This window comes from Kryptolebias marmoratus, linkage group LG6 (genome assembly GCF_001649575.2).
Source record: "Kryptolebias marmoratus isolate JLee-2015 linkage group LG6, ASM164957v2, whole genome shotgun sequence".
NCBI lineage: Eukaryota > Metazoa > Chordata > Actinopteri > Cyprinodontiformes > Rivulidae > Kryptolebias > Kryptolebias marmoratus.
The window spans coordinates 11536372-11558979 of NC_051435.1; the positions used below are offsets into that span (position 1 = coordinate 11536372).

The following is a 22608-nucleotide window of genomic DNA, read 5'->3' on the forward strand; positions in this document are numbered from 1 at the left end:
CTTGGTGTCAATTAAGGAGGGCACTCACACAAGAAAGAAGTCCCAACGATCGTCGTCTGTGTCGATGAAGCTGGCGGTCTCGATGAACCACATGAGGAAGGTCTGCAGGCGCTCGTGGTACTCTTGGAATCCCGGGCAGGCGATGTCGGCCTGGAGCAAAAAATAAATAAATTAAAATAAATAAATAAACGGTTCAGGGGTTCGAATCTCGCCCCGACGGGGTCGACGTTAAGCCTCGGCTGGGCACCTTGTGGATCTGGTAGGTGAGTTCGCCCGCCTCCTCGTTGTGGACGGTGTACGAGTGCAGCAGGGCGCCGAAGGACTTGAAGTTGGCCTCCTTCTCCAGCAGCGAGATGAAGTCGTCCGCGTTGGAGGTGAAACCGGCGGGAATTATTTCCCGGACCTTCCCCTCGACGTCGTCCGCCTGGATAAACGCAACGAGATCGAATCAGAACGGTGTCATCAAATAAAATGCAGGATTATAGGAAACTTAAATGTTTTTGCTCTGCTTACTGCAAAAAAAAAAAAAAAAAAGAAATGACCCAACAGTTCATTTTTAGCATTGCTGAATAGAAAACCATTAGGCAATTAAAACTGTCAGCTGAGCAGAGGCCCCCCCGCCCCGGCCACTTAAATCCGTACATTTACTACTTATGTTAAACCATGAATATGTGATGAAGTTGCCACAATAAACACATTTCTGCTTCTCACTGGGGAAAGGAACCTCCTGAATTGATCTCAGCTTAACAAACCTTTCGGGCATCCATAATGGAGGCCTCTCCTCTAATCCTGCCAAGTGAACCCAATCAAATGAATTTGGCCCCCGCGTTTTTCAAAGAGCCCCCGAGACAAAGGGCCCCTACCCCTGGACTTTTTACTCAGTGCAACGTGTGGTTAGTTCAGCTGTAATGTTTGCATTGTATCCATTTCCACAAGGATTGACATGAGAACACTTTGCTAAGCGGCCCTTTCACACCATTTACATGTGTGATGGGCATTATTGGAGCACACAGACCCTCGCTGCTCAGCATTGAAAACTGGGAAATGAAGAAGGTCTGAGCAAAATGCACTACAAAAGGCTAATACAACATACTACTAATTCCCCCCTTTCAGACATCAGCTAATATCTAACTGGAAGTAATGCACCTGCAGCTGAATGCCTCTCAACTATTGTAATTGTTCAGCCACATTTCTGGGGAACAAGGACCACACTTAAAAGGCCATGGACAAACAAGTCGCTTTGTCCCGACCACTCTCTTACATACTAGACGCCAAATTGCACAGCCTTCCAGAATAGATGCCTCAGTTTGCCATGAATAAAACTTAACAATGTTCCCTTTGCAGCAGTTTGCTGATGTCTTTGATTTCCAACAATGCGTACAAAGGAAGCACAAACTATCTAATTTGTTACATTGGTGTTATTTCATCTATTTGATCCACTTTTAGATTTGTGCAATCTTGGATACTCGTAGTAATTTTAAAGTTTAAAACTATGTTTTACTAATTTAAAAAGGGGGGATTAGGAGTAATGAGAAACATTTTATAAAACTATTTAAATGTCTTAATACGGACAAAACGGTGCGGCACTAATTGGGTTTTCTGGAAAACGTCCAGCAGCGAGATTTCAAGGCGAGAAGGTGAGTTTCCGTCCGAGTCCCGCATCAATGCAGCAGCTGCATCAACTCCACCTCGCCGTCCCCTCATCCGCTGCCAGCTGCACCGCACAGCGACCGTCCACACACACTCAGAGACAAACGCTCTTCAGACGCAGCCTGAACCGTGCCGCTCGCCCCTCTCTCTCTCTCTCTGCCTCGGCGGCAGCTGCACTCAAACCCTCAACGAGGCGAACCAGCACCCAGGGGTCAGCGCTGAAGTCAGGGGTCAGCGGTCCCCGCCGACGTTTGAAACGCTGGCTTCAAACCACGCTCCTTCTAAAAGAAAGCGTGATGCCCCTCTTTATGGCAAAAAGTAGAGGTTGGTTGACAAGTTTACCCCTTTTCTTATCCAGTTTTGCTCTCGGTAACCAGCTCAAGGCAGGACACAAGAAGCAAATATTCTGCAAGTGGATGTTTTTACTTTAACGTAGCTGAATGTGTTTAACACAGTTAAAACGAGTTGCAACAAACTGCGTTTCAACAGGAAATAACTACAGATGTGTCTGTATACAAGGCTACATTCACACTGCAGGTCTTAAAGCATCAGACTCCGGTGAGAACCGTCTACGGCCCTGAAGTGACCCGCACGCACAGAGGAAGGCGTGACGTCACACACAGCCCGCTGTTAATATGGACGCTACGCACATCAGCGAGTGTGTGTCAATTCTGAAGTTGTGCGATCAGAGCCGACAAAACTATGACCAAGTGATAAAAGGGAAGAAGATTGAGGGAAAACAAGAGAGCCCAGGAGGATCCCCGCTCGTTTGGTCCGATGTTTGCATCGGATCTTCCCTCCTCCTCCCTGCTCCGACACGAGCGCTCAGACTGCGGTCGCTTTGACAGACAGCAGACACGCATCTGATTCAGTACCACATATGAAAGTGGCCTGGGTCTGATTTGGAGGGGTAAAAAAACGGATTTATTACTGTCAGACTGGAAACAAGATCAGATATGGGTCACATGTGGGCAAAAAAGTTCAATTTAGGCCACTTCTGCCTGCAGTGTGAACGAAGCCTGAATGTCTGATGGAAAAGTGACTCAGTGTAAACATTTATGATTCGAGTTGTTTCAGATGTTGGAAAATTGCTCCTAAGTGGTCCCTCTTCTGAGAAGCCGTTAGCTCGACTCCCCCCTTAAAACTCTGTGCCATCTGCTGCAGGTAAGATACTGACTACTGATAACTACTCCACAACAAAACCACTTGTAAACAATCTGAAATATCCCTTTAATGCGCCACATTGTCCGAGACTAGCTGTCAGCAGAAAAACGACTGATTCGGGTGATGAAGTTTGGGTGATCGGTGCTGCTATCAGAGAGACAATCGGATAATTAAGACCAGAAAAGTGTCAAAGATCTTCTCTGACAATAACTTGAACAATAACTCACTCCTGGCATTAAATGTGTGTCACAGATCCGTCACAAACCACTGAGAAAGAAAAGAGAATAAGGTTAAACCTCGGATACAAACTTGTTTTCCTCCAACAGGCCGGTGCAGATTTAACCAGCTGGCAAAACTGGATTTAGTCTAACAAAACAGGAGATTTTTTTCTCCTGAAATAAAGTCATCTTCCAGAAAGACTTTAAGGTCTCAGAGTTAGTAAGGAGAAAAAAAACAAAAAACATTCCCAAAGCTATTGACTCCACTTAAAGAGTAACTGATTGTTTTAGAGGCAATCACTCAGAAAAACTCCCTTCTGTTGACCAAAATTACAACTTGTTTTCCTGCAGATAAATAAGGACATTTTTGTGCAACACAGCAACATTTCCACCCCCTCACCCTCCGTTACCTGCAGCTTTTAGAAAAAAAAATAGAAAAAAAATCATTTTTAAAACCCCAGTGAAATACAGTAAATGTTATTTTCCCTCCAGCACCCATCACACCTGCTACAAAGCATCTTCACGACTCTCTCCTGATCTTTTTTTTTTAATTTATTATTTTTACAAGCATGAAGCGAGTTCGCTGTAAAACCCGACCGCAACTCTCGACGGCGTTCCAAGACTTTCCGTTCCCGATGTGAGCTCTGATGGTAAATAATGAGCCCCACTTAGCCCCCACCCTCACCCCCCTTTTTACCCACATTATAAAAATATAAAAAGCTGACGCCGCCACAAGACACGTAAACGATAAACCTGCGATAATGCGAGGGTTTACCTCCACACAATCAAACGCGTCCGTGACTTTTGAGGAATATTTGACTTTGAAGAGGGTGCTCAGGTTCCCAGCGGTGTAGAACAGCTGGATCTGCAGACCTTTGTATCCAAAAGCGACTTCGCTGCATGAAGAAAATGATTCAGATTAATAAAAGTCAGAAAGTGTGTTCAACCGAGTGACAGAAAATGCAAAACAATAATAATAAAATACAATTTACTGCAGAATAACCTCATTTCAGAGGGAAATATAAGTGTTGGATTATTCTTTTTTTGCCTGAAAATGGCTGAACGCACACCTGGAGAGCATAAAAAAATGTCTGCTTGAGTGACTCGTGTCACTGCACTGCATTGTGATATAATAATGAAATAAAAAAAACACACTATGACAAAACAGATTCATCATTATGCAACTGCGTGATTAAGGTTTACCAGCAATTAACGCTCGGCAAAAATAATTAATGCCCCAATTACAGAGTTCCCTTTGAGCTGATTGCAGCAAGCGCAGAAATAACCAATCCTAGTTTTGACTCATTTGGAAGCGTAATTTAGAGCAAAATGACATGCTACTGCAAGTCCTTGCACAGAGACAGGTGTCACCGCCAACAATGCTCACATTCAGTGTCTCTTTTGTGCCATATTTCAATGCACAAACCTTTGTAGGGTAACACTTACATGAAAAAATACAACAAATCTGGGCTCATGTTTCAATAAAAGGTAAATCCATCACAAATCTGACACGTTGTTCACCGTCATAATAAACTGTGAGCGGCAAACACGCTGGTACAAAAATGACTACCAGTAAGAAATGATGCAGATGTTCAGAAACAAGAGCCTCCCGGGAAGTAACTAAAAGAATCGCTGAATAAATGTTAAGTTGACTAAAAGTGTGGACAGACGTGCTGGTTGTGACCTTATTTTAAAGCAGCTGACCAAAACACGGGGCACAAAAAAAGAGACGGCCTTATCAGTTTTTTGGGGAGGCAAAAAAATAACACCACATTTAAAGAAAAGGGAACACTGAAAACTCACTCGTCTCCAAATAACTGGTGGCTGAACTCTGGGTGGAATGTGGTGCTGTCATCTTCGACGTCCTCAGGAAAACGAACTGAGAGCGTCCAGATCAAAAACATAAGGGAGGGGGGAAAAAAATTAGATATTACGACAAAAATCATTGCATTTACACTTGTCCCATCAAAGTCATGTTTGTCAGATAAAAAGAAAAAACCACCAACCCAGTTTCAGGCAGACTGCTTCATTGGTGTCACACTTGTATTCAGCCAGTTTCTTCTCCATGGCATTTACTCCTGAGGAGAACCAACAAAACATTCAACTTAAGCAGTTTTTTAACTTATAAAGAACCACTTTTAGAGCTGGATTAATAAAAACAGAGCTGGGAGAATCAGCCTGCGTCTGCCGTGATGATCAAATAACTCATTTTTTTTTGTTTGTATTTAAGTAAACATGACCAAATTTACTGGTTTCCTCTTCCCATCGTGTGCTGGGGTTCGGTGCTTCTCTGTGATCATCTTACATAAGAGCTGAGACTCTTAGGTTTTATTTGATCTCTGAAGATCAACAACATGACCCTAAATGGGGTCAAATGGTTTTAGGAAATAAATAAATGATTATTTTATATTACAGCCAACAAATTAAAAAAAGAAAAATAATGAAAAATAATTGCTGAACCTCTTGATCCTCATGTTGTATTTAGCTTCTGCCACCAATATAAATAATTACCTCTTGTATTATTCAACCTACTTTAATAACACAGCAATGGGCTCTGGTTTGCCTAATATTGTCAACATAATTTAGTGTCACTAATAACGTGAAGAAGGCAACACAAACAGCAAGAATTCGTGTAAACTCACCCTGAAACACCAAAAATTACTCTCCCTATTCTGACTTTTGATGCCATTTTAGTTTCTGTATTCTTCAAATTTATAATAAAAGCGACGACTCATCAGTGGGCATTGCCTTAGCCCGTTTAAGTAAACAAAAACCATGAAATGTTATGTTCACGATAAAGGAAATGTGCTGATTATTTCTGATATGAGCCTAGCTAGCTCACATGTGAGCTTAACAGCGTTACTTTCTGATAACCCAGCTTTTATCAATACATTCTCCTCTACAATGGAGTCTAAGCTTCACATAAACAATCACTAGATGTTTCTGACAACCTGACAGCAAACATTAGCTCACAGCAGCAGCAGCAGCAGCAGGCCCTCTGCTGCACACTGCTGTGAGCTGTTAGCTCGTTTTAAGCTGTTTCTCAGGAACAAGAAGCTAATTTAGCAACTCGAGCGGGTTTGGAGCAGCGCTGACGACCTTCGCTGGCTGAAACAGACTCCGGTAAAAACGAAATAATTCAAGAAATTTATACATTTAGCCTCTTACCCGCCATTTTTGCTCACTGTGTTGCGCGGAGGTGTGTTGTTGTCCTAAAAGACCCGCGGAAACAGGAGAACTTCCGGGTCACGTGCTTCCGCTAAAACCGGATGTAATTTTTTGTTGTTGTTTTTTTTATAGGCTCCAGCAGCTAGTTTCAAAAGGATAGTTATATGACTAGTTAAGATAGTTATATGGATAGTTATATGTTGGGTGTTACTACTATGATCTTAAAATGACCATGTTGGATAAAAAAAACACTAAAATATTAGTAAAACTATTTCAGTTGAGTGAAAATGGTATTTTCAGAAGCTCCATGATAGCTATTTTCCTGTTTATGCTACTAAAGTTAAATAAACATGTCAGCAAAATGTCACAAGACTGAAATAGTTGTAATATTTCCCCCAACTCCAAAGATAGGATGATGCCATCTGTAGCTCCCGCGTTTATTTCATGAGAGTTTTTTTGTTTTGGTTTGGTTTTTTGCAGCGGCTCAGAGGACCCAGGACTCAGTGTGTTTTTAAATTAATCACTTCTAAGTAAAAAAGAAAATAGTTTTAATCACTTATAGAAGATTAACACTCGTCTGTTTTATTTACCAAAAAGATAGATAAATAAATAAATAAAACAGGAAAAAAAATAACAATACTAAGCATCTTTTACCAGCTGAACACTCTTGCTTTAAAAAGCAAACCCTGAAAAGTTAATTTAATTTATTCTAGCCTAATTAATGGCATTTTTTTCTTCTCACATCAAGTGAAGGAAACAATTACGGAATCATTCAAAACAAGATGCACCTGGCTGATTGACAGAAAACATGGCTCCAACACGAGAACCGTCTAAACAATTGAAACTCTATAAAGAAGATTTAAGTTTGGCAAAAGTTGTTTGTTCTCCCGCTATGTTCAAAATAAGGAGAAAATACAAACAACAAATGCAAAAAGCTGTAAACGTTAAAAACACTCAGGCAGACCGATGAAGAAGTCAAAACCTCAGGAAGGAAAACTAAAATGAACATGCCTTGAAATTAAAATGAAAAAAATAAGAATAACATAGATGAACAAATGTGTTGAAGGAGGTGTTTAAGAGCAAAGTATTAAACAGTGCTGAAGGAAACACCAAGTGTACACTTTTCCTACCTAAAAAAAAAGCAAACATGGTTGTAGTCATGGCCTGTAGATGATGATAAATATATCAGGTGATAAATTGATGATAAAAGTTGTTTTAGTTTGGTGAATGTCTAAAGAAACAAAAAAGATGACTATATATAGAAGAAAAAAGCTAATTTCAACAGCAACTGATGATATTAGGGTTGTTTATCAGGTAAAGGACCAGCCAATATCTCATGTTTCTCAGACATTTTGAGAACAATAATGCAGAGCACAGACTGTTCAAACCTTTCTACAGAAATTATATATTAATATATATGATGAGGATCTATTCTGCAGAGGCGCACAGCATGCACTGTCAATCTGTTAATAATTTAAAAACAAACTTTGACTAACACACATTTAAATACTGTAACTCTAAAAGCCTTTCGGTAAAAACAAACACAGTGCAGCTGTAAAACATATCACTGTTGTTTATTTCAAACTGTAAATTTCCAGTAATTTTCAAAAACCAACAATCTTGGTAAGGGCATTAAAAGGCTAGGGCAGTCTGTTTACCTGTGGAAACAGCCGTAGTGGCTGAAAACAGGCCAACAATGGTGACGCCCACTGAAGAGGCATTTGGGATTGAAAAGTCTGACAGTTCTGATGTGTCGGTACATTTTTACATATAACTGGTGAGACTAATTTGCTTAGGGGTGCTATGAAATACTGTTTTTTTTAAATATTTCAGTCCAAAATTTGCTGTTATTTACTGTAACTTTATTCCAGACTCACTATTATCTTTACACTTAAACGTTTTCTCATTGATTCTATGTTTGTCCAACTCCATCATATTTGTTTACCTACTCAGATTACATCCAGCCTGATGTAGGTCAGTCATGTGACCCTGATGAGTGATGATGAGTGCTCTGTTTACACTGAATGCTCTTCAAATTACATATCAATATATCTTTAAAACCACTGGAGTGAACTATTTCAAACTGCACTATTTGATAAAGATCAGGAGAAATTTTTTTTTAAATATACATACATTTTTTTTGTTTGCAATGACTACCTATTAAAGCGGAAATAGCTGTCAAAATCCATGATTCTCCAATGTTTTTGAGGAGGCTCAGTGGTTGTTTTACTCTTTTTATGAAACAAAACAGCTCTCTGTCTCTGTTTACATCCGAAGACTATTTTACTGACTCAATATCCGTTGCACACTTAAGACTGTCCAAAGTGTACTCATCAATGTCGGAATGTAAACGAACGACTCGTAATTGTTGGCAACAAAACACGACTCTGATTTCGCTCATTTATTATAAATTATGTGGGAGACTTTTGGCAGAACTCTAAAGTTGTCCCTCGGTGTGAGTGAGAGCGTGAATGGTTGTATGTCTCGTTTGTCTCTATGTGTCCCTGTGATGGACTTGCAACCTGTTCAGGGTGCCCCCCGCCTCTCGCACAGTGATTGATGAAGACAGGCACCAGCTCGACCCGTTACAGGAGAAGCGGGTAAAGAAAATGGCTGATCGATGTGTATTTCACTTCCTTTATTTATACAAGGAAAAAAATCTCTTAAGACTCATTGTCTCATTTACAAGAGAGACCTGTTACAAAAGTTACATAAAAACAATGCTACAATCTACTAAATACTTCTAGAAATCAATACTGAACATTGTCAACAAAAGGGTATTTAGTGGTTCTTTATTTTCATTGATGATACACCTAAAAAAAATTCTAAATCATTGAAAAATGGCACATTTTGACAGCTATTATGGCTTTAAAAATCCACACCAACCAGGATAAGCATATCTGACCAAAGGGGGGGCTTATGGGGGGGCCCGGCAGGTTTGCAGGGGTGGACATGGACCCCCCCGGGGCCCCCCTGGTGGCGGCGCCCCAGTCCTCCGGACGCACAGAAAGCCCAACACTTGGTTAAATATAGTTCAGGGTCTCAAACATCCTCCTCCGGGCTACCATGCCCGCGCGCCGTCATCCCGAAGCCCGGCGCGTGCGCTGCCAGTCCAGTCCACTGCAGCTGACGTCACATCCAGCATGGCGGTCAAGGTGACTCCGTCAATATTTCTTATCAGAAATGAATTTAAAAGGCGGGTAAAGGCGGCCGGTAAGGCAGCGGTGCGGGACGCGGAGACGCGAGGGAGGGAGGGAGGGTCTCGGGTTTACAGCTTCTGTGTGAAAAACAGAGAAAGAAAGACAGAAAGAAAGCAAAAAAGCAGCGGAGTTTCCTCCTTTTCCTTCTCTGGGTGTGCTGGTAGCATCTCCCGGCCTCTCTCCTCCTGGAGGCAGCTTTCTGCTCAGCCGGGTGGAGATGAAGAAATGTTGCTGCTGCTCTTCCACTCGGATATGACCGACCCCTGCATTAAAAAACAAAATAATCTAATCCGGCTGGTTTTATAGATGACAGACAGAGCTGACCTGTGACGCTCAGTGACAACTTGTTGTTGTTTTTTATTATTATTTCAAACTTGTGTGTTACAGGTGCAAGCCACAAAAAGAGCTGACCCCCAGGAGCTGAGGACTATTTTCCTTAAGGTATGAGCTGCTGAATAACACACACACACACACACACACATTCCTGCTGGAGCATTCTGATTTATTTTTTTTTAATATAAACGCCTCCAAGGGCATCCAAATGTTTTCTGCTTTTTCCCCTCGAAACACCTTTAATATCCCTGTTTGTTTGACAGCACCGTCCTCTCTGTTTATTGCCCTTCAAAGAAAAAAAAACAACCCAACTTCCTGTCAGGAGCGCGTTGGTTTGTTGTTTGTTTCCCCTTTAAGCGTCCTGTTTGGACTACAAACTTTCTCCTGGGAGCAGTGACTCGGTTCCCGCTCCCATGTAAATCTGATGCATATTCAGGTACCAAAAAAAAAAAAAAGAAAAGAAAAGGGGGCTTAATTACCTGAAGCTCGTTCTGGCTGCCTGTATAATTTGATTAAGAACTACTTGAGGCCCACTGCGAGGCTGAATGGATACACAACTGGTTGCTGGGAATTAATATTTCCATTTAAAGGCGTCCATTCAGCCGAGCGTGCTGAACCGTAGGCCCTGGAAACACTTGGCTCTCCCAGCCCTCTGTGTCCCAGCTTGGCTCGGGTCCACGAGCGTGGCCTTTCCGCTGCCGGTTCAGGCAACACTTGTGCTTCCAGAGCTATCTTGGTGCCAGCTTGAAACCCCACCCTGGCTCTATAAATGACCTTGACACCCCGGAGCCTGGACGAGATCGGGTTTGCCGCAATTGTGGGGCGTAAAATTGCATTCGCAGTCCAGAGCCTAAAGGTCAAGGCTTTGGATTATTTATCAGTTCAAAACACGCAACGGGAAGGCAGTCCTTTAAAACCAGCCTGTACAGATCTTAAGGAAGGGTTAGGGTCGGAGAAAAACATTGTGGAGGGCTAAAAGTACTCCTTAAGGTTGGTTTATTTCGGTCCGAATGGACGTCCTCCGGTGTTTACAGCTCTGTCCCCTCCGCAGCACGCCAGCGTGGTGCAGGATGGCGAGCATTACATGACCCCACGAGACTTTGTGCAGAATTACCTGGGCCTGCACACACAGCCTCAACACAACCCCAAGACCGTGGAGCTGATAGCCGGAGTGGCCGACACCACCAAAGACGGGTGAGCTGAAGCTTATTTGTGTTTAACAACTCCGGCTTTCTTCTGTTTTTTTGTTTGAACAGCGTTTCTGGCGTCTGCCTCTGTTTTTCGGGCCGTCAGGTTATTAAACAGTAACTTCAGTTAGGCTAAATCAAGCTCAGGTTTTATGTTATAGTTTGGGTTTTTTCTGCCACAGAGCATCCTACCCAGCTGACATTGTTTGTTTCACTTCCTGCTTTTGTTCCTTCTGTTGGTTTTCTGCTCAACCTTTATTTAAAAAAACCCCAACAAAAAACCCACAATGTTTTAGCTCAAGATCTGCGTTTTAGTTGGTATGTTTGGTCGCCTGAGTTCCCCGTCCGTGTTTCCCCGCACCCTTTTGTTGCTTAAAACCTGGGTACTGACTGTTAAAGTTAACCCTGTTAGCAAAAAATCACGAGAACCATTGGGCAGATTTTAATGAAACAATTATCAAATGTGTCGTTTACGTTGGCTGATTGCTCAAAGTGAAACCTGTCGCACCAGCTGCCTTCGAAACAAATTTGAAATTTACTTTTGTTTTAAACCCTTAAAATCATCCTTGCAGGTTTTTTAATAGCATTTGGTTTTCATGTGGCCTTTTTCTTACTCACTAACTAACCCCCTGATAAGATATTTCATGACTGCTTTAAATTTTCCCCTAATTTTCTTTTAAGAATAGTCGTGAGAATTTCACATCCAGCTCCTGGAAGATTCTGAATTAGCTTGTCTTTTTGAGCACATCAGGTCAAATCTGTTGAAGTCACTTATAACCTGTCGTGTTTAGAATCACATTTATGCATTTTATCATTCGTAACACACACAGTTTGTGTCACAAACTGAGTTGAACGACACAGAATCACGAAATGGAAAATGTACAGCAGCAGAGTCAATTATTCACTAAAACAAACAAAAAAAGAAAACAAGAACAAAGTCGTCGAGTTCTAACACAAAAAAGTTTGATAGTAATGGAGTTAGCAGGGGATGTCACAAGTTCTCTTTGATACTTCCTCATTGGAAGGTCATCCACTGACTGACAGACAGGCGTGAGATAAAAAATGGAGGAACAAATCTCTCTTCAACGAGAGAAGCTGGGTTGAAATCAACAAAATGATCAATAATGGGCTGCGTGGTCGAGTTTGTAGTCTGAGCTGATGACATCACATGTAGCGTTGTTCTTATTATGTGGCGTAATAGGAACAAAAACCGTACAGCTAACAGTTCGGTGTTGGTGTTAGAGAGGCGTTCTGCAGAGCAGCGTGTTCAGGATCACTCCGTCTGCTGTGAAGAAGCTCTGCCATCGCTGGTCTTGGTGCTCTGCCTGCAGCCTTTGTCTCCTCGTGCGCTCTGGATGCCGAGCAACGACGCGTTTAGGGGGTCGGGACGTGTTCCTGCAGCCGCGCCGTAACGTGGCGTTTTCGTCCACTCGTCTCCTCGTCCACCTTCCTGCCTGAGGCTGCATGTATACGCCTGTCCGGTCGCCATGGTTACCCATCCCGAGACGTGTTTAAAGAATTACCGGCGGAGGTAGTTAAAATAGCAAACCAGCCTAAAAATCACCTTTCAGGACACATGATGATCGCCAGGCCTGCTGCAGCTCAAACAGCTAATAAATTCACCCGGAGGCAGAAACGATTTGATCAGTTTCTCTTCTCAGATTCAAGAATAAACATAGTTTTTAATAAAAGTTACTTTACTGTTAGTTTGCCGTTTACACTGGCGTACGTCTCAGGGTAAAAATTTTAAACTTTTCAAAACCACGTGTTCCTTTTTGTTCAGATGGCGTCTTTTCTTTCTCATCCACACAGATTGATCTCTTTCCAGGAGTTTCTGGCCTTTGAATCAGTTCTGTGTGCCCCCGACGCCCTCTTCATCGTGGCCTTTCAGCTGTTTGACAAAACCGGCACAGGAAACATCTCATTCGGTACGCACTCGGTGGCACGGAGACCGGGAGTGGGCTAAATGCTTTAAAAGTTCATTTCTATTGTTTGGCACCTGTGCTGCTGTTTAGTATAAATTATAATCTAATGTAGGAAGTGACTCTGATGAGGTGAATGAGTTCACAGCCGGACAGCAAAATATATCAAAACCCTCAAAACACAAAACAAGTTCATTCAGCTTGTCAAAAAACAAACAAACAAAAAAAAAAACAAAACGAGGCTTTTGAACGCTGACAAAGCTGAAATTGACTTATAGCTAAAAGAGGCAAAACACTAGCTAAAAGTTAAAATGGAGCAAAATGCTAGCTCGAAGCTAAAAGTAGCAAATTGTCAGCTAAAAGTAGCAAAAGGCTTGGTCAAAGTATAAAATACTAGCTCAAATCTAAAGGTAGCAAACGGTATGGTAAAACCTAAAATTAACAAAAAGCTAGCTACAAGCGAAAAGTAGCCAAAGAATAGTTAAAAGTATAAAATGCTAGTTAGAAACTTAGCAAAAGGCTAGCTAAAAGTAATAAATGTTAGCCAGAATCTAAAAGTAGCAAAATGCTTGTTCAAAGTATAAAATGCTAGCTAGAAGCTAAAAGTTGCAAAAAGCTAGCTAAAAGTAATAATTGTTAGCTAGAAGCTCAAAGTAGCCAAAGAATGGTCTACTTAGCTAATAGCCTTTTGTTATTAGCTGTTAAAAGGCTATTAGCTATTATTATATTAGCAAAAGGAAATTAGCTATTTCTTTATTAGGCTATTAGGCTATTAGCTATTTAGCTAATAGCTAAAAGTAACATAATGGTAGCTAAAACTACAAGTAGCATAAAAAGAAACATCTAAAAGGCATTTTGCTAAAGCAGGTTTTACAAAGAATAATGTTTTTAAAGGACTTGAAGAGATCTTTTTCTTTGTATGGGGAAAATATTTGTAGGTAAAGTTAAATATTTTGAAACCAAAGGTCACAGCATATATGTCCTGAATGAGCTGAACATTTCAGTGTATGAATGGCTAACATGTCATGTATGCAAATATGGCTAATATGTAGAAAACAATAGCTTGAATCCTGAATCAGCACTCACACATATAGAGTTTGGAACCATGAAGATGTCTAATTTGCTTATTAAAGATACTTTTTTTTACACTGAACTATTTTATCTATAAATAGAAAACAAGGTGGACATCATGCATTTTGTTTGTAACATCGTTTTCATCTCCTCTTTCTGCGCAGAAAATGTCCGCGACATCTTCAGCCAAACGACAGTCCATCACCACATCCCCTTCAACTGGGACTGTGAGTTCATCAGGCTGCACTTCGGTCACGGCAGGAACAAGAACCTCAGCTTCGCGGAGTTCTCGCAGTTCCTGCAGGTGAACATGTACCGGACTTCCAAAAATATATATATTTTAAATGAAGAAACAGCAAATAATTTAAAGCATTTGTTTGACTGACAACAGAAACAAAGATGTCAGGCGATCGGTTTGTGCTCCAAGTACGTCTCAGGGATCACTCACAGCTACTACCACACCGGACTTTAGCTTAATATCTGTAAAAGTGACTGAATTGTAGCCATTTGTGTTACGGCTAAGGTCAGTTAGCTGTGGCGTCCATCTTGAATGGGGTTGACACAAAGAGTTAATTGCAGATGATTACTTTCTGAGAGCTTCATTAAAATCCGTCCTGTGGTTCATAAGTTTCAAACACGCTCGCTCCCACACACACACACACACACCGGTGTTACATTATTGCCCGCCTTTCATGACGTGGGCGATGATAATAATAATGATTAGCAGCCTGAGAACAACATTTGATTTACAGGAGAGAGTCAGAAAAGACAAATATTTTGCCACAGTCGTGAAAACCGCGTGAATAAAAACAGTTATTCTGACTTCATAACATCATTTTTTTTTTTAAAAAAAAACACCACCTAGCAGAAGTTTTCTTCATCTCCTACAAACTTATAACATCTTTTATTTGTTGTCATCATGTAAAAACTGGAGATTTTACAGGAGCTGAATATTTGCATGTTGCCCGTCATCGTGCCAATTTAAAAAAATAATAAAATAAAACAGCAAAAAATATGTATAAATGAAAGTGTGGATTGATGAAGGGTCCTGTACTCAGAAATTGGAAGCGTGAATATAAAACAAAGTGCTCCAAATGCTTTTTTTTAACCACATTGGAAAGCATTTCCATCAGTAAACTTGAGCTTATAATCCATCTGATGACAGATGAAAATTACAACGTTGCGTCTTTATTGATTTCAGCTCTACTTTACAGTAACTCTGTGTTCCAGTAAAGACCTGTAACTCTGTGCTTTATCAAACACGGTGCGTGTCTGAGTGGGACTCCGGCAGCAGCGTGAAGGAAGACGAACCTGCTGTGGGCTCAGGATGAAGCTGGGTGGTCCAGGAGTTCAGTCCCACCTCAGTGTGGGAACCCTCAGAGCATTTAGTGGTTTATTATATTTGACTAGAGGTTCCCACCACTTTCCCAAAGATCCTCATGTGCGCAGGACTCTACTTACATGTGTCTTTATTACCCCGTGTGTGTGTGTGTTAGTCTGTCTGTTAGCAAAATACCTAATGAAATATCTACGATGGCTGTCTCAGTTAATCGACATTGACCTACATAAAAATGGCTGTAACTTAGGGAATTTTATAAATACTGAGCTAAAATTTGGTGTGGTAGTAGACAAGAGTCATTCCCAACACATACTCCGTGTGCTAACAGATCAGGAAATATATCACAACTGCACATAAGTTTGAGCGTAATGTTTTTTTTAAACCCTAACTCCTGATCCTAGTTTAAACCTGTGGCATGAAAGGCGGTGATATGCGTTCCTTCAAGGAATGCCAGGCCCTTAATTATTCTCCTGTTCTTCTGTCATGTTTAAGGAAAGGAAATCTAACGATTTGGTTGTCAGAACCACAGTGTGAGGGTAAAGAAAAGCTCTGTGTTGCTGTGACGCTGCTCCACAATCCTCTGCTTGTACGCGATGAGCTCTGACATCAGAAACTGACCCGGGGTCAGCCTCCCCCTGTATCCCCTCCTGATTGCACAGTTGCCACACTGAATCATCTCGTTGCACACACACACACACCTGCCGTTTGTCTCCCCCACCGCTCAGCTCGGGGGATCAGTCTCCTCAGGTCGTGGTTTCCATTAGTCTCCGGAGAGACGGCGGTGATTACGGAAAGCCCGTGTCTGCCTCTGTCACGTCCGATGACTTTTTAGATCTGTCCTCCGAAGTTTCAGCTCACCGCTGACTTGTGTAACGCGACGCTCCCCGTCACAGGAACACGCTCTTTGTGTCGGGCAGCGCACCCCAACCCTCTCTCTGTCGCTCGCAGGAGCTGCAGTTGGAGCACGCGCGCCAGGCGTTTGCGCTAAAAGACAAGAACAAAAGCGGCACCATCACCGCCTTGGACTTCAGCGACATCATGGCCACCATCAGGCACCACATGCTGACTCCCTTTGTAGAAGAGAATCTGGTTTCAGTGAGTCGTCGTGCACGTCTGTGGCATTATTTTGAATTAAAAAACCGAAAAACAACCACTGCCCCTGAAACGGGTTATGAGAACATGATATGACCCACCTGTCCTGCAGGCTGCAGGAGGTAGCACCTCCCACATGGTGAGCTTCTCCTACTTCAACGCCTTCAACGCGCTCCTCAACAACATGGAGCTGATCCGCAAGATCTACAGCACCCTCGCTGGCACACACAAAGACACTCTGGTCACCAAAGGTACTCCACAGAACCGCCCAAAATCCAACATTTTTCTGCATTTAATGTGTGAAAATCCACCTGTTCGATCGTATTTTTAACTGTCTTGACAGAGTGGTGGGGACATTTACTGTAGCTCTAAATTCCAAAGGTAAATGCACCTTTTTAATCTGGAAATCTGATGACCTCCCTGTACTTGAGTAACTGATACTGTCAGTCATGTCCGCTTCCCAGTCGTGTTGCCCGTTGAGATGCAAACGTTCTGCTTTCCCTCCCTCGTTTCCCTCCTCGTAGAAACGACTTTTAGGCAAATAGCATTTGCAGATAATTACTGTTATTTGCCACGGAACGCATCAAATATCCCTCAGTTTTAAGCAAACACTCACATGTCAGCTTTCAGTCTCACAAAAATATGTCAATAATGTCATCTACATCAGGAAAGTAGGCTTGAAAGCAAAGGTTGCATCTGTTGAATCTGACAGCTAGGGAAGTAAATAACTCTTTTCCTTTCTTCAACAACTACCATTAAGTTTCCTTTTAGAAAGACCACCTGAAGGCTGCTCTGTTACTTAGCAGGCAGCAGCGAAGAGCTAAATTTGAAGAGAGTGCATGCTCGGGTTGTGGTGCTTCGAGAGAAGGAGCTAAAGCACATACAAAACAAGCCAAATGATTTCAAACGCTTGTTATAACCTCCTTTAAAAGTTCTTTTTAGCTGCGAGCGTTCACACTAAGACAATCACGCCGAGACAAACAAGAAGCAGAATTTGCAAATACAATGAAAATTAGCCGTAAAACAAACCCTTGTGTTTTGAAACAACTTCCTGTGTGACATTTTGAAATAACTCAAGGCAGTTTTTGTGTATTTTCTCTCCTTTCTTTTCTTTTTTTTTCTTCCTCCGTTGAATCATAGAGGAGTTTGTTCACGCCGCAAATAAGTTTGGTCAGATCACGCCGATGGAGATCGACATCCTGTTCCAGCTCGTCGGCCTCCACTCTCACTCTGGGTAACGCGCTGCGTCGCTCTGATTGCTGTGCAAATGTTCTGCTCCGCCGTGAAAACGTATTCATTTATATCTGAAAATAGACAATAAGAAAAGGTTAAAGCTGCTGACGTGAAGGATGATACTCACAGATCCCTGGACTTATTAGTGACTTAAACATGTAGGGAGAAAAGCTGCTATGTAACATAATATTTGACTTTTTTTTTTTTAAAAAGGAGTAATTAAAGCGATCAGATCTTTGGAAGTGGGGTTGTATGGAAAGGGAATGAAGAACTGATATCTTACCTGTTGCAGATAGCTCTTTGAATAACTAGTCCAAGCAGGTCCAAGACTAAAGGGGATTGCTGGTTCATGCAAACACTATTCTATAAAACTTTTACATTTACATCAATTTCTCACTACGTGCAGAAATGTATAGTTAATTACATGCAGCTCGCTGTAACATGCACCTCAGGCAGGAATATCATCACATTTTTGCCAGAATCACCGTGTAATGATGTAAAGGTTCATAAAAGATGGTGAAGTTGTTCAGATTGGAGTTTGTTTTAAGGCAACAGGAACCGACTAGCTGCTTGCTTGTCAGTCAGGTCAGATTTCAACTCTATTTCTGCAAATTCAAGTCATTCAAAAAGCTATCTGCAACAGGTAACATATTGATTATTCATCACCTTTCCACAGAACTTCACCACAAAAATTCTATTTAGGTTAAAACTACTAAATGCATATTATTAATCATAGTAAAAACAATAAAAACTTATCCACCTGTACTGTAAAAATAAAAAGTTACTTTTCAATTTTTTCTCTGCTGATTTGTTTAATAGGGTTCAAACAGACTTTACGCTCTAGCATGAATGGATTAAATATCTTGCAGGTTTGTTTACTGGTTGTAAAGATGAAGTTACTGCCTTGTTAGTTTAGCAGCGGTGGCTCCACTGGCTGATTTTTACAAGACAAACATGAAGCACGGATGCAGACTTTATGATGCACCGGGCCAGCAGGAAACATTTGTGTCTCAAGCATTTAGTGAGAAAACACTTTCATTTACTCGCCGGGCTGCGGGCGCTCGTCCAGCTCTGTTTGTCTGTTGTTTATATAAGCTGAAATTAAAGTTGCAGTAACTTTAAGTTATATGGCAGTAAAAAAAAAAAAAAAAAAAAATCTGTGGAAAATCTTACATCACCGGCTGCTCCTCAGTGTAGATGCCTTTTTCTTTTTTTTTGCTTTTGCTTTTTCCTGGCCTAACTCCTGCTCTTTCTCACCCCCTGGTGTTGTTTGTTAAGGCGGCTGAATCACACAGACATCGAGAGAGTCGCCCCGCTGGAAGAAGGAGCCATGCCGTACCACCTAGCAGAGACCCAGAGACCGGTAGCCTGAGTGCCTCCTCTAATACGCCTCGCATCCTCCTGCTGCCTTTCATCAAAGCCTTTTCCTCGTCTTTTTCTGCTTTCCTCTCAGAAAAAGGAGCGGAGAGAAGGGGGGGAGTGAAAAAAAAAGGCCGAATGTTCAGTCGCTGAATTAGCAGAGAGCCCGTGTTTTTCTTCCCTTGTGAAGTGCATTTCTTAAACTCCCAGATAAAAGTACACCAATTATAGTCATAGAAGAGGAATGGATTGTTGCGTCGCAGCTCTCCATGAAAGGCTCTTCCTATTTTATTCAGTATGGCGGCACATACACATCAGCTGCAATCACACATCTAAGGCGCTTAATAAGAGGCTTTTATCACTGTGGAGCTCGAGAAGTTTTAGAAGCCTTTAGCAAAGTCTGCTAATGGCAGGAGGGGAGTGGGAGGCAAGGTAGATGTGGGCGAACAAAATGCTTCCACCGGATAACACGGCTCTGTGTCAGGCTGTTGTCAGAGCTTTCAGGCCACTCATGCTCCTGAGACTCACGCTCAGAGGTCTGGAATTCGATTCCTTTGGGGGGCAGGGGGGGGGGGGCGGAGGTGGATGCCGCAATTCTCAGGCCTGCCCTTCACTGGAAGTAGACTAATTGTTTAAAGCCTTTGATCAAGACCTCGATCTTGTTAGCATTCAGCCCTCAGTGGAAGCATCTGGGAGGAAAAGAGCGGTCCCCTCACGTTTAGTCTGGAAGGAGTTACTCACCCCCCCCCCCCAATATGGACACGCTCTTCCTCACAGAGCCTCGTCCCGACTGTGTAATATTCATGTAGATTCTTATCTGGACGTGGAAAAGGGATGTTGGGCTAATCTGTTCCCGTGCGCCGCAGCCAAAACAAAGGAGGTCTGCTTTCAGCATCAAACGCCAAACCTGGAGATCCCGTCGATAATAGGGAGAAATTACAGTTTTCTATTAAAATAAAGGAGAAAAAGCTTTTTAGTTTGGAGCCTCCCACGTTTTAGCGTGTGTGGAAAAGCCAGCTACAGGTTCACACAGTTATTCTCCTGAGCTAATCTTTCTCTGACACCGAATACAGGCCGCCGATGAATCAGACAGTATATGAAATGTCGGCATTCCATTGCCTCATTGAGTTCTCCATAACATTTTGCTTTCCACAATGTATCTGGTTCGCTGTGGTTTAATAGCCAGCCGATTCATGGTTAGCGCACTGATCCCCCCTCCGTCTTTCCCCAGATTCGTTTGACTGCTGGTGTCTCTTTTCCTCCCATACAGCACGCTCACGAAACGTCTCGGCCCGTCTGGCTCCAGGCTGCAGAATCTGCCTACAGGTTTACCCTGGGCTCAATCGCTGGAGGTGAGTGACATGTCTGCGGCGGAGCCTCCGGCCCGCTCCGGGGGTAACCTTAGCCGACCGACTGGTGCGCTGAGGCCCCGGGGCCGGCCATTGTGTTGCAGGGAGAGGGGCTGTGATGTGAGGCTCCGGCATTGTGCTGCTGTGCCACCGGTGGCTCCAGGCTGTCGTTGGAGACGGAGCTTTGGAATGACACAAATCTTCCGGAACCGCACTCTGGAATCTCCCTTCTAATTACACTGGAGGGAACTGATACAAGGAACCTCTGACATAACTGCGCCACAGATAGGAGTGTGTGTGTGTGTGTGTGCTCAGCCCATACATGCAGGGCGTCACTCAGCGGCGAACGATTCAGACGGTCTGAGCGAGATGCATATCATGAGGCATACAGTGAAACTGCCGTGTCTTTGTTGTGACGAGTTTTTTCTCACCCTTTGTGCTCTTCGCGCGCCGGACAGGACTCATTACACCAACGTTTAACGTCAGACAAGACGTGGAGAGCGGGGCTTTAGTCACCTCTTTAAAACATCCTTGATACGATACTTCTCGCAGTCACCAGTCTCTGAACAGGCTGTGTTTTTAGTTCACACACACGCAGCTCATTAAGTGTAATCACGCAAACACCACTGCGGATTTATTATTAAGCAGATATCTAACAAATGTGTTAACGTGGCAAGATGGCTTCTGCGCCTCTGAGTAGTCATCTGGGAGATCAATCTGTCTTTGACAGAAATTTTATTTTAAAAGCTTCTTTGTTTTTACATTGATTCCACTTAGTTCAAGTGGAAATGACTTTGCCAGTTTCAGTCAGCCAAATGTTTCAACCTGCTGCTGTTCTTTGTCATATTAGAGATTAAATTCATTAACCCTAAAGCACCGGTTCTGATCTTTTAAAGAAGGGTTCTGTGGAAAGGTTATGTTTTTCCCTGTTGTGTATATAGCTCTTCGAATGATTCCAGTTTGGAGAAAAACTTCAATTCTGACTTACTAAACAGGCTAAAGGCTAGTCAGAGCGGGCCGTCTTAAAACAACTTTAATCTTTCATATCTTTCCATTAAATATCGATTGAAAATGCTCTTTCATAAACCTTACACCGGAGTCAATGTCACATTACACGGTTATGTACATTGAGTTCTGACACAGGGATCTGCATTTAAAACAAAAATTATCACATTTCTGCTGGAATAAACGTGAAAGATTTTTTTTTAAAACATTTGCATAAACTTTGGAGACTGATGTCAAATTAAGGAGCCCACTTTAGGCTTGGCGCCACTCGGACTAGCCGTTAGCTCATCAGTCTGATCAGAAGTAAACTCTATTTCTCCAAACACAGAACCCCACTTCAAAAGATCTGAACTATTCCTTAAAGGTTTGGATGTTTTTAAACCAGAAGCTAACAAATAAAACCCCTTTTGCAGCTCTGCGTGTTTCAGTTTAAGTCACTTGATAATGTCTAAATAATAAACTCAGCTCATAACTCAAGTTTAAATGAAAACAGAACAAATCTTTAAATCTGTGACGAATGCACGTGTGTTTGCAGCCACCGGTGCCACGGCTGTGTACCCCATCGACCTGGTGAAGACTCGGATGCAGAACCAGCGCTCCACGGGCTCCTTCGTGGGAGAGCTGATGTACAAGAACAGCTTCGACTGCGCGAAGAAGGTGCTCCGTTACGAGGGGTTCTTCGGGTTCTACAGAGGTAATCCGCGGATGCTGCTGGCGTGTGAAAAGGGCCGACCCATGTGTGTGTGTGCGTGTGTGTGGCGTGCAGAGTGGCCGGCGTGATGGGAAAGCATCAGGATTTGCTTGAGCTCTAATGTCAGGAGCACAGTTCGCTAATTGATAGCAGAAACCTTTGCCCTCCCCGTTCAGCGGAGGATAAAGCGACACCCAGGGGTTTGTATTATCTCAGTACCTGGGAGAGTTCCCTGAGGAGAATGACCAGCAGTGTTCGAGGAGCAGCACTGTCTGAGCTGCCTCTGCCCGAGAGGTGATAATGGTGCAGAGGGCTTGTGATATACAACACTTCTACCCCCAGGCCCTCCTTATGAGGGAAGCCAAGACTGCCATCTACTGAACTGTGCAGAGCCTCGTTGCTCTGATCTGCTTCCCTCTGCCCCCCCACCCACCCACCACCTCCTTCCTCCTCTCTTGCACATGATAAGAGGGGTGATTGACTCAGAGACAGACGCGCTCGGCTGTTTTCTGGCTGCATACCAGCAGCAGTCACTCAGCAGCTCCTTCAGAAGTTTATCTGGTTTGATGAAGGACAGACGGTGAAACGGTACGGCAGTTATCGCCACTGTAGCACCCCCACCCCCCC

The 22608-nt window shown here is 42.7% G+C and overlaps 2 protein-coding genes and 1 long non-coding RNA gene across 5 annotated transcripts in view; 1 reads left to right on the plus strand and 2 right to left on the minus strand.

The window, feature by feature from the left end:
• The window catches only part of hat1 (histone acetyltransferase 1), an 11976-nt gene extending 5685 nt beyond the window's left edge, over positions 1 to 6291 (minus strand). The window contains exons 1-6 of the mRNA XM_017424407.3: positions 6201 to 6291; positions 5039 to 5110; positions 4836 to 4911; positions 3808 to 3928; positions 248 to 424; positions 29 to 150 (exon numbers count right to left, since the gene is read on the minus strand). Coding sequence (XP_017279896.1) covers positions 29 to 150; positions 248 to 424; positions 3808 to 3928; positions 4836 to 4911; positions 5039 to 5110; positions 6201 to 6207 — 575 coding nt within the window. The 5' untranslated portion in view covers positions 6208 to 6291. The remainder of the gene's footprint in view (positions 1 to 28; positions 151 to 247; positions 425 to 3807; positions 3929 to 4835; positions 4912 to 5038; positions 5111 to 6200) is intronic.
• Positions 6292 to 9246: 2955 nt separating this feature from the next.
• The window catches only part of LOC108240746 (calcium-binding mitochondrial carrier protein Aralar1), a 19414-nt gene continuing 6052 nt past the window's right edge, over positions 9247 to 22608 (plus strand). Inside the window, exons 1-11 of one of the 3 annotated variants that reach the window (XM_017424440.3) lie at positions 9247 to 9355; positions 9788 to 9841; positions 10785 to 10927; positions 12733 to 12848; positions 14078 to 14217; positions 16201 to 16347; positions 16457 to 16595; positions 17485 to 17578; positions 18856 to 18940; positions 20207 to 20288; positions 21826 to 21984. In XM_017424440.3, the coding sequence (XP_017279929.1) occupies positions 9344 to 9355; positions 9788 to 9841; positions 10785 to 10927; positions 12733 to 12848; positions 14078 to 14217; positions 16201 to 16347; positions 16457 to 16595; positions 17485 to 17578; positions 18856 to 18940; positions 20207 to 20288; positions 21826 to 21984 (1171 nt within the window). In that variant the 5' untranslated portion in view covers positions 9247 to 9343. The other 2 variants (XM_037975938.1, XM_037975939.1) reach the window with 2 other exon arrangements.
• LOC119617078 lies at positions 14785 to 16587 on the minus strand. The gene is made up of 2 exons (XR_005233255.1): positions 16446 to 16587; positions 14785 to 16236 (listed from the first exon to the last, which is right to left on the minus strand). It is a non-coding gene; the product is annotated as an uncharacterized LOC119617078 (long non-coding RNA).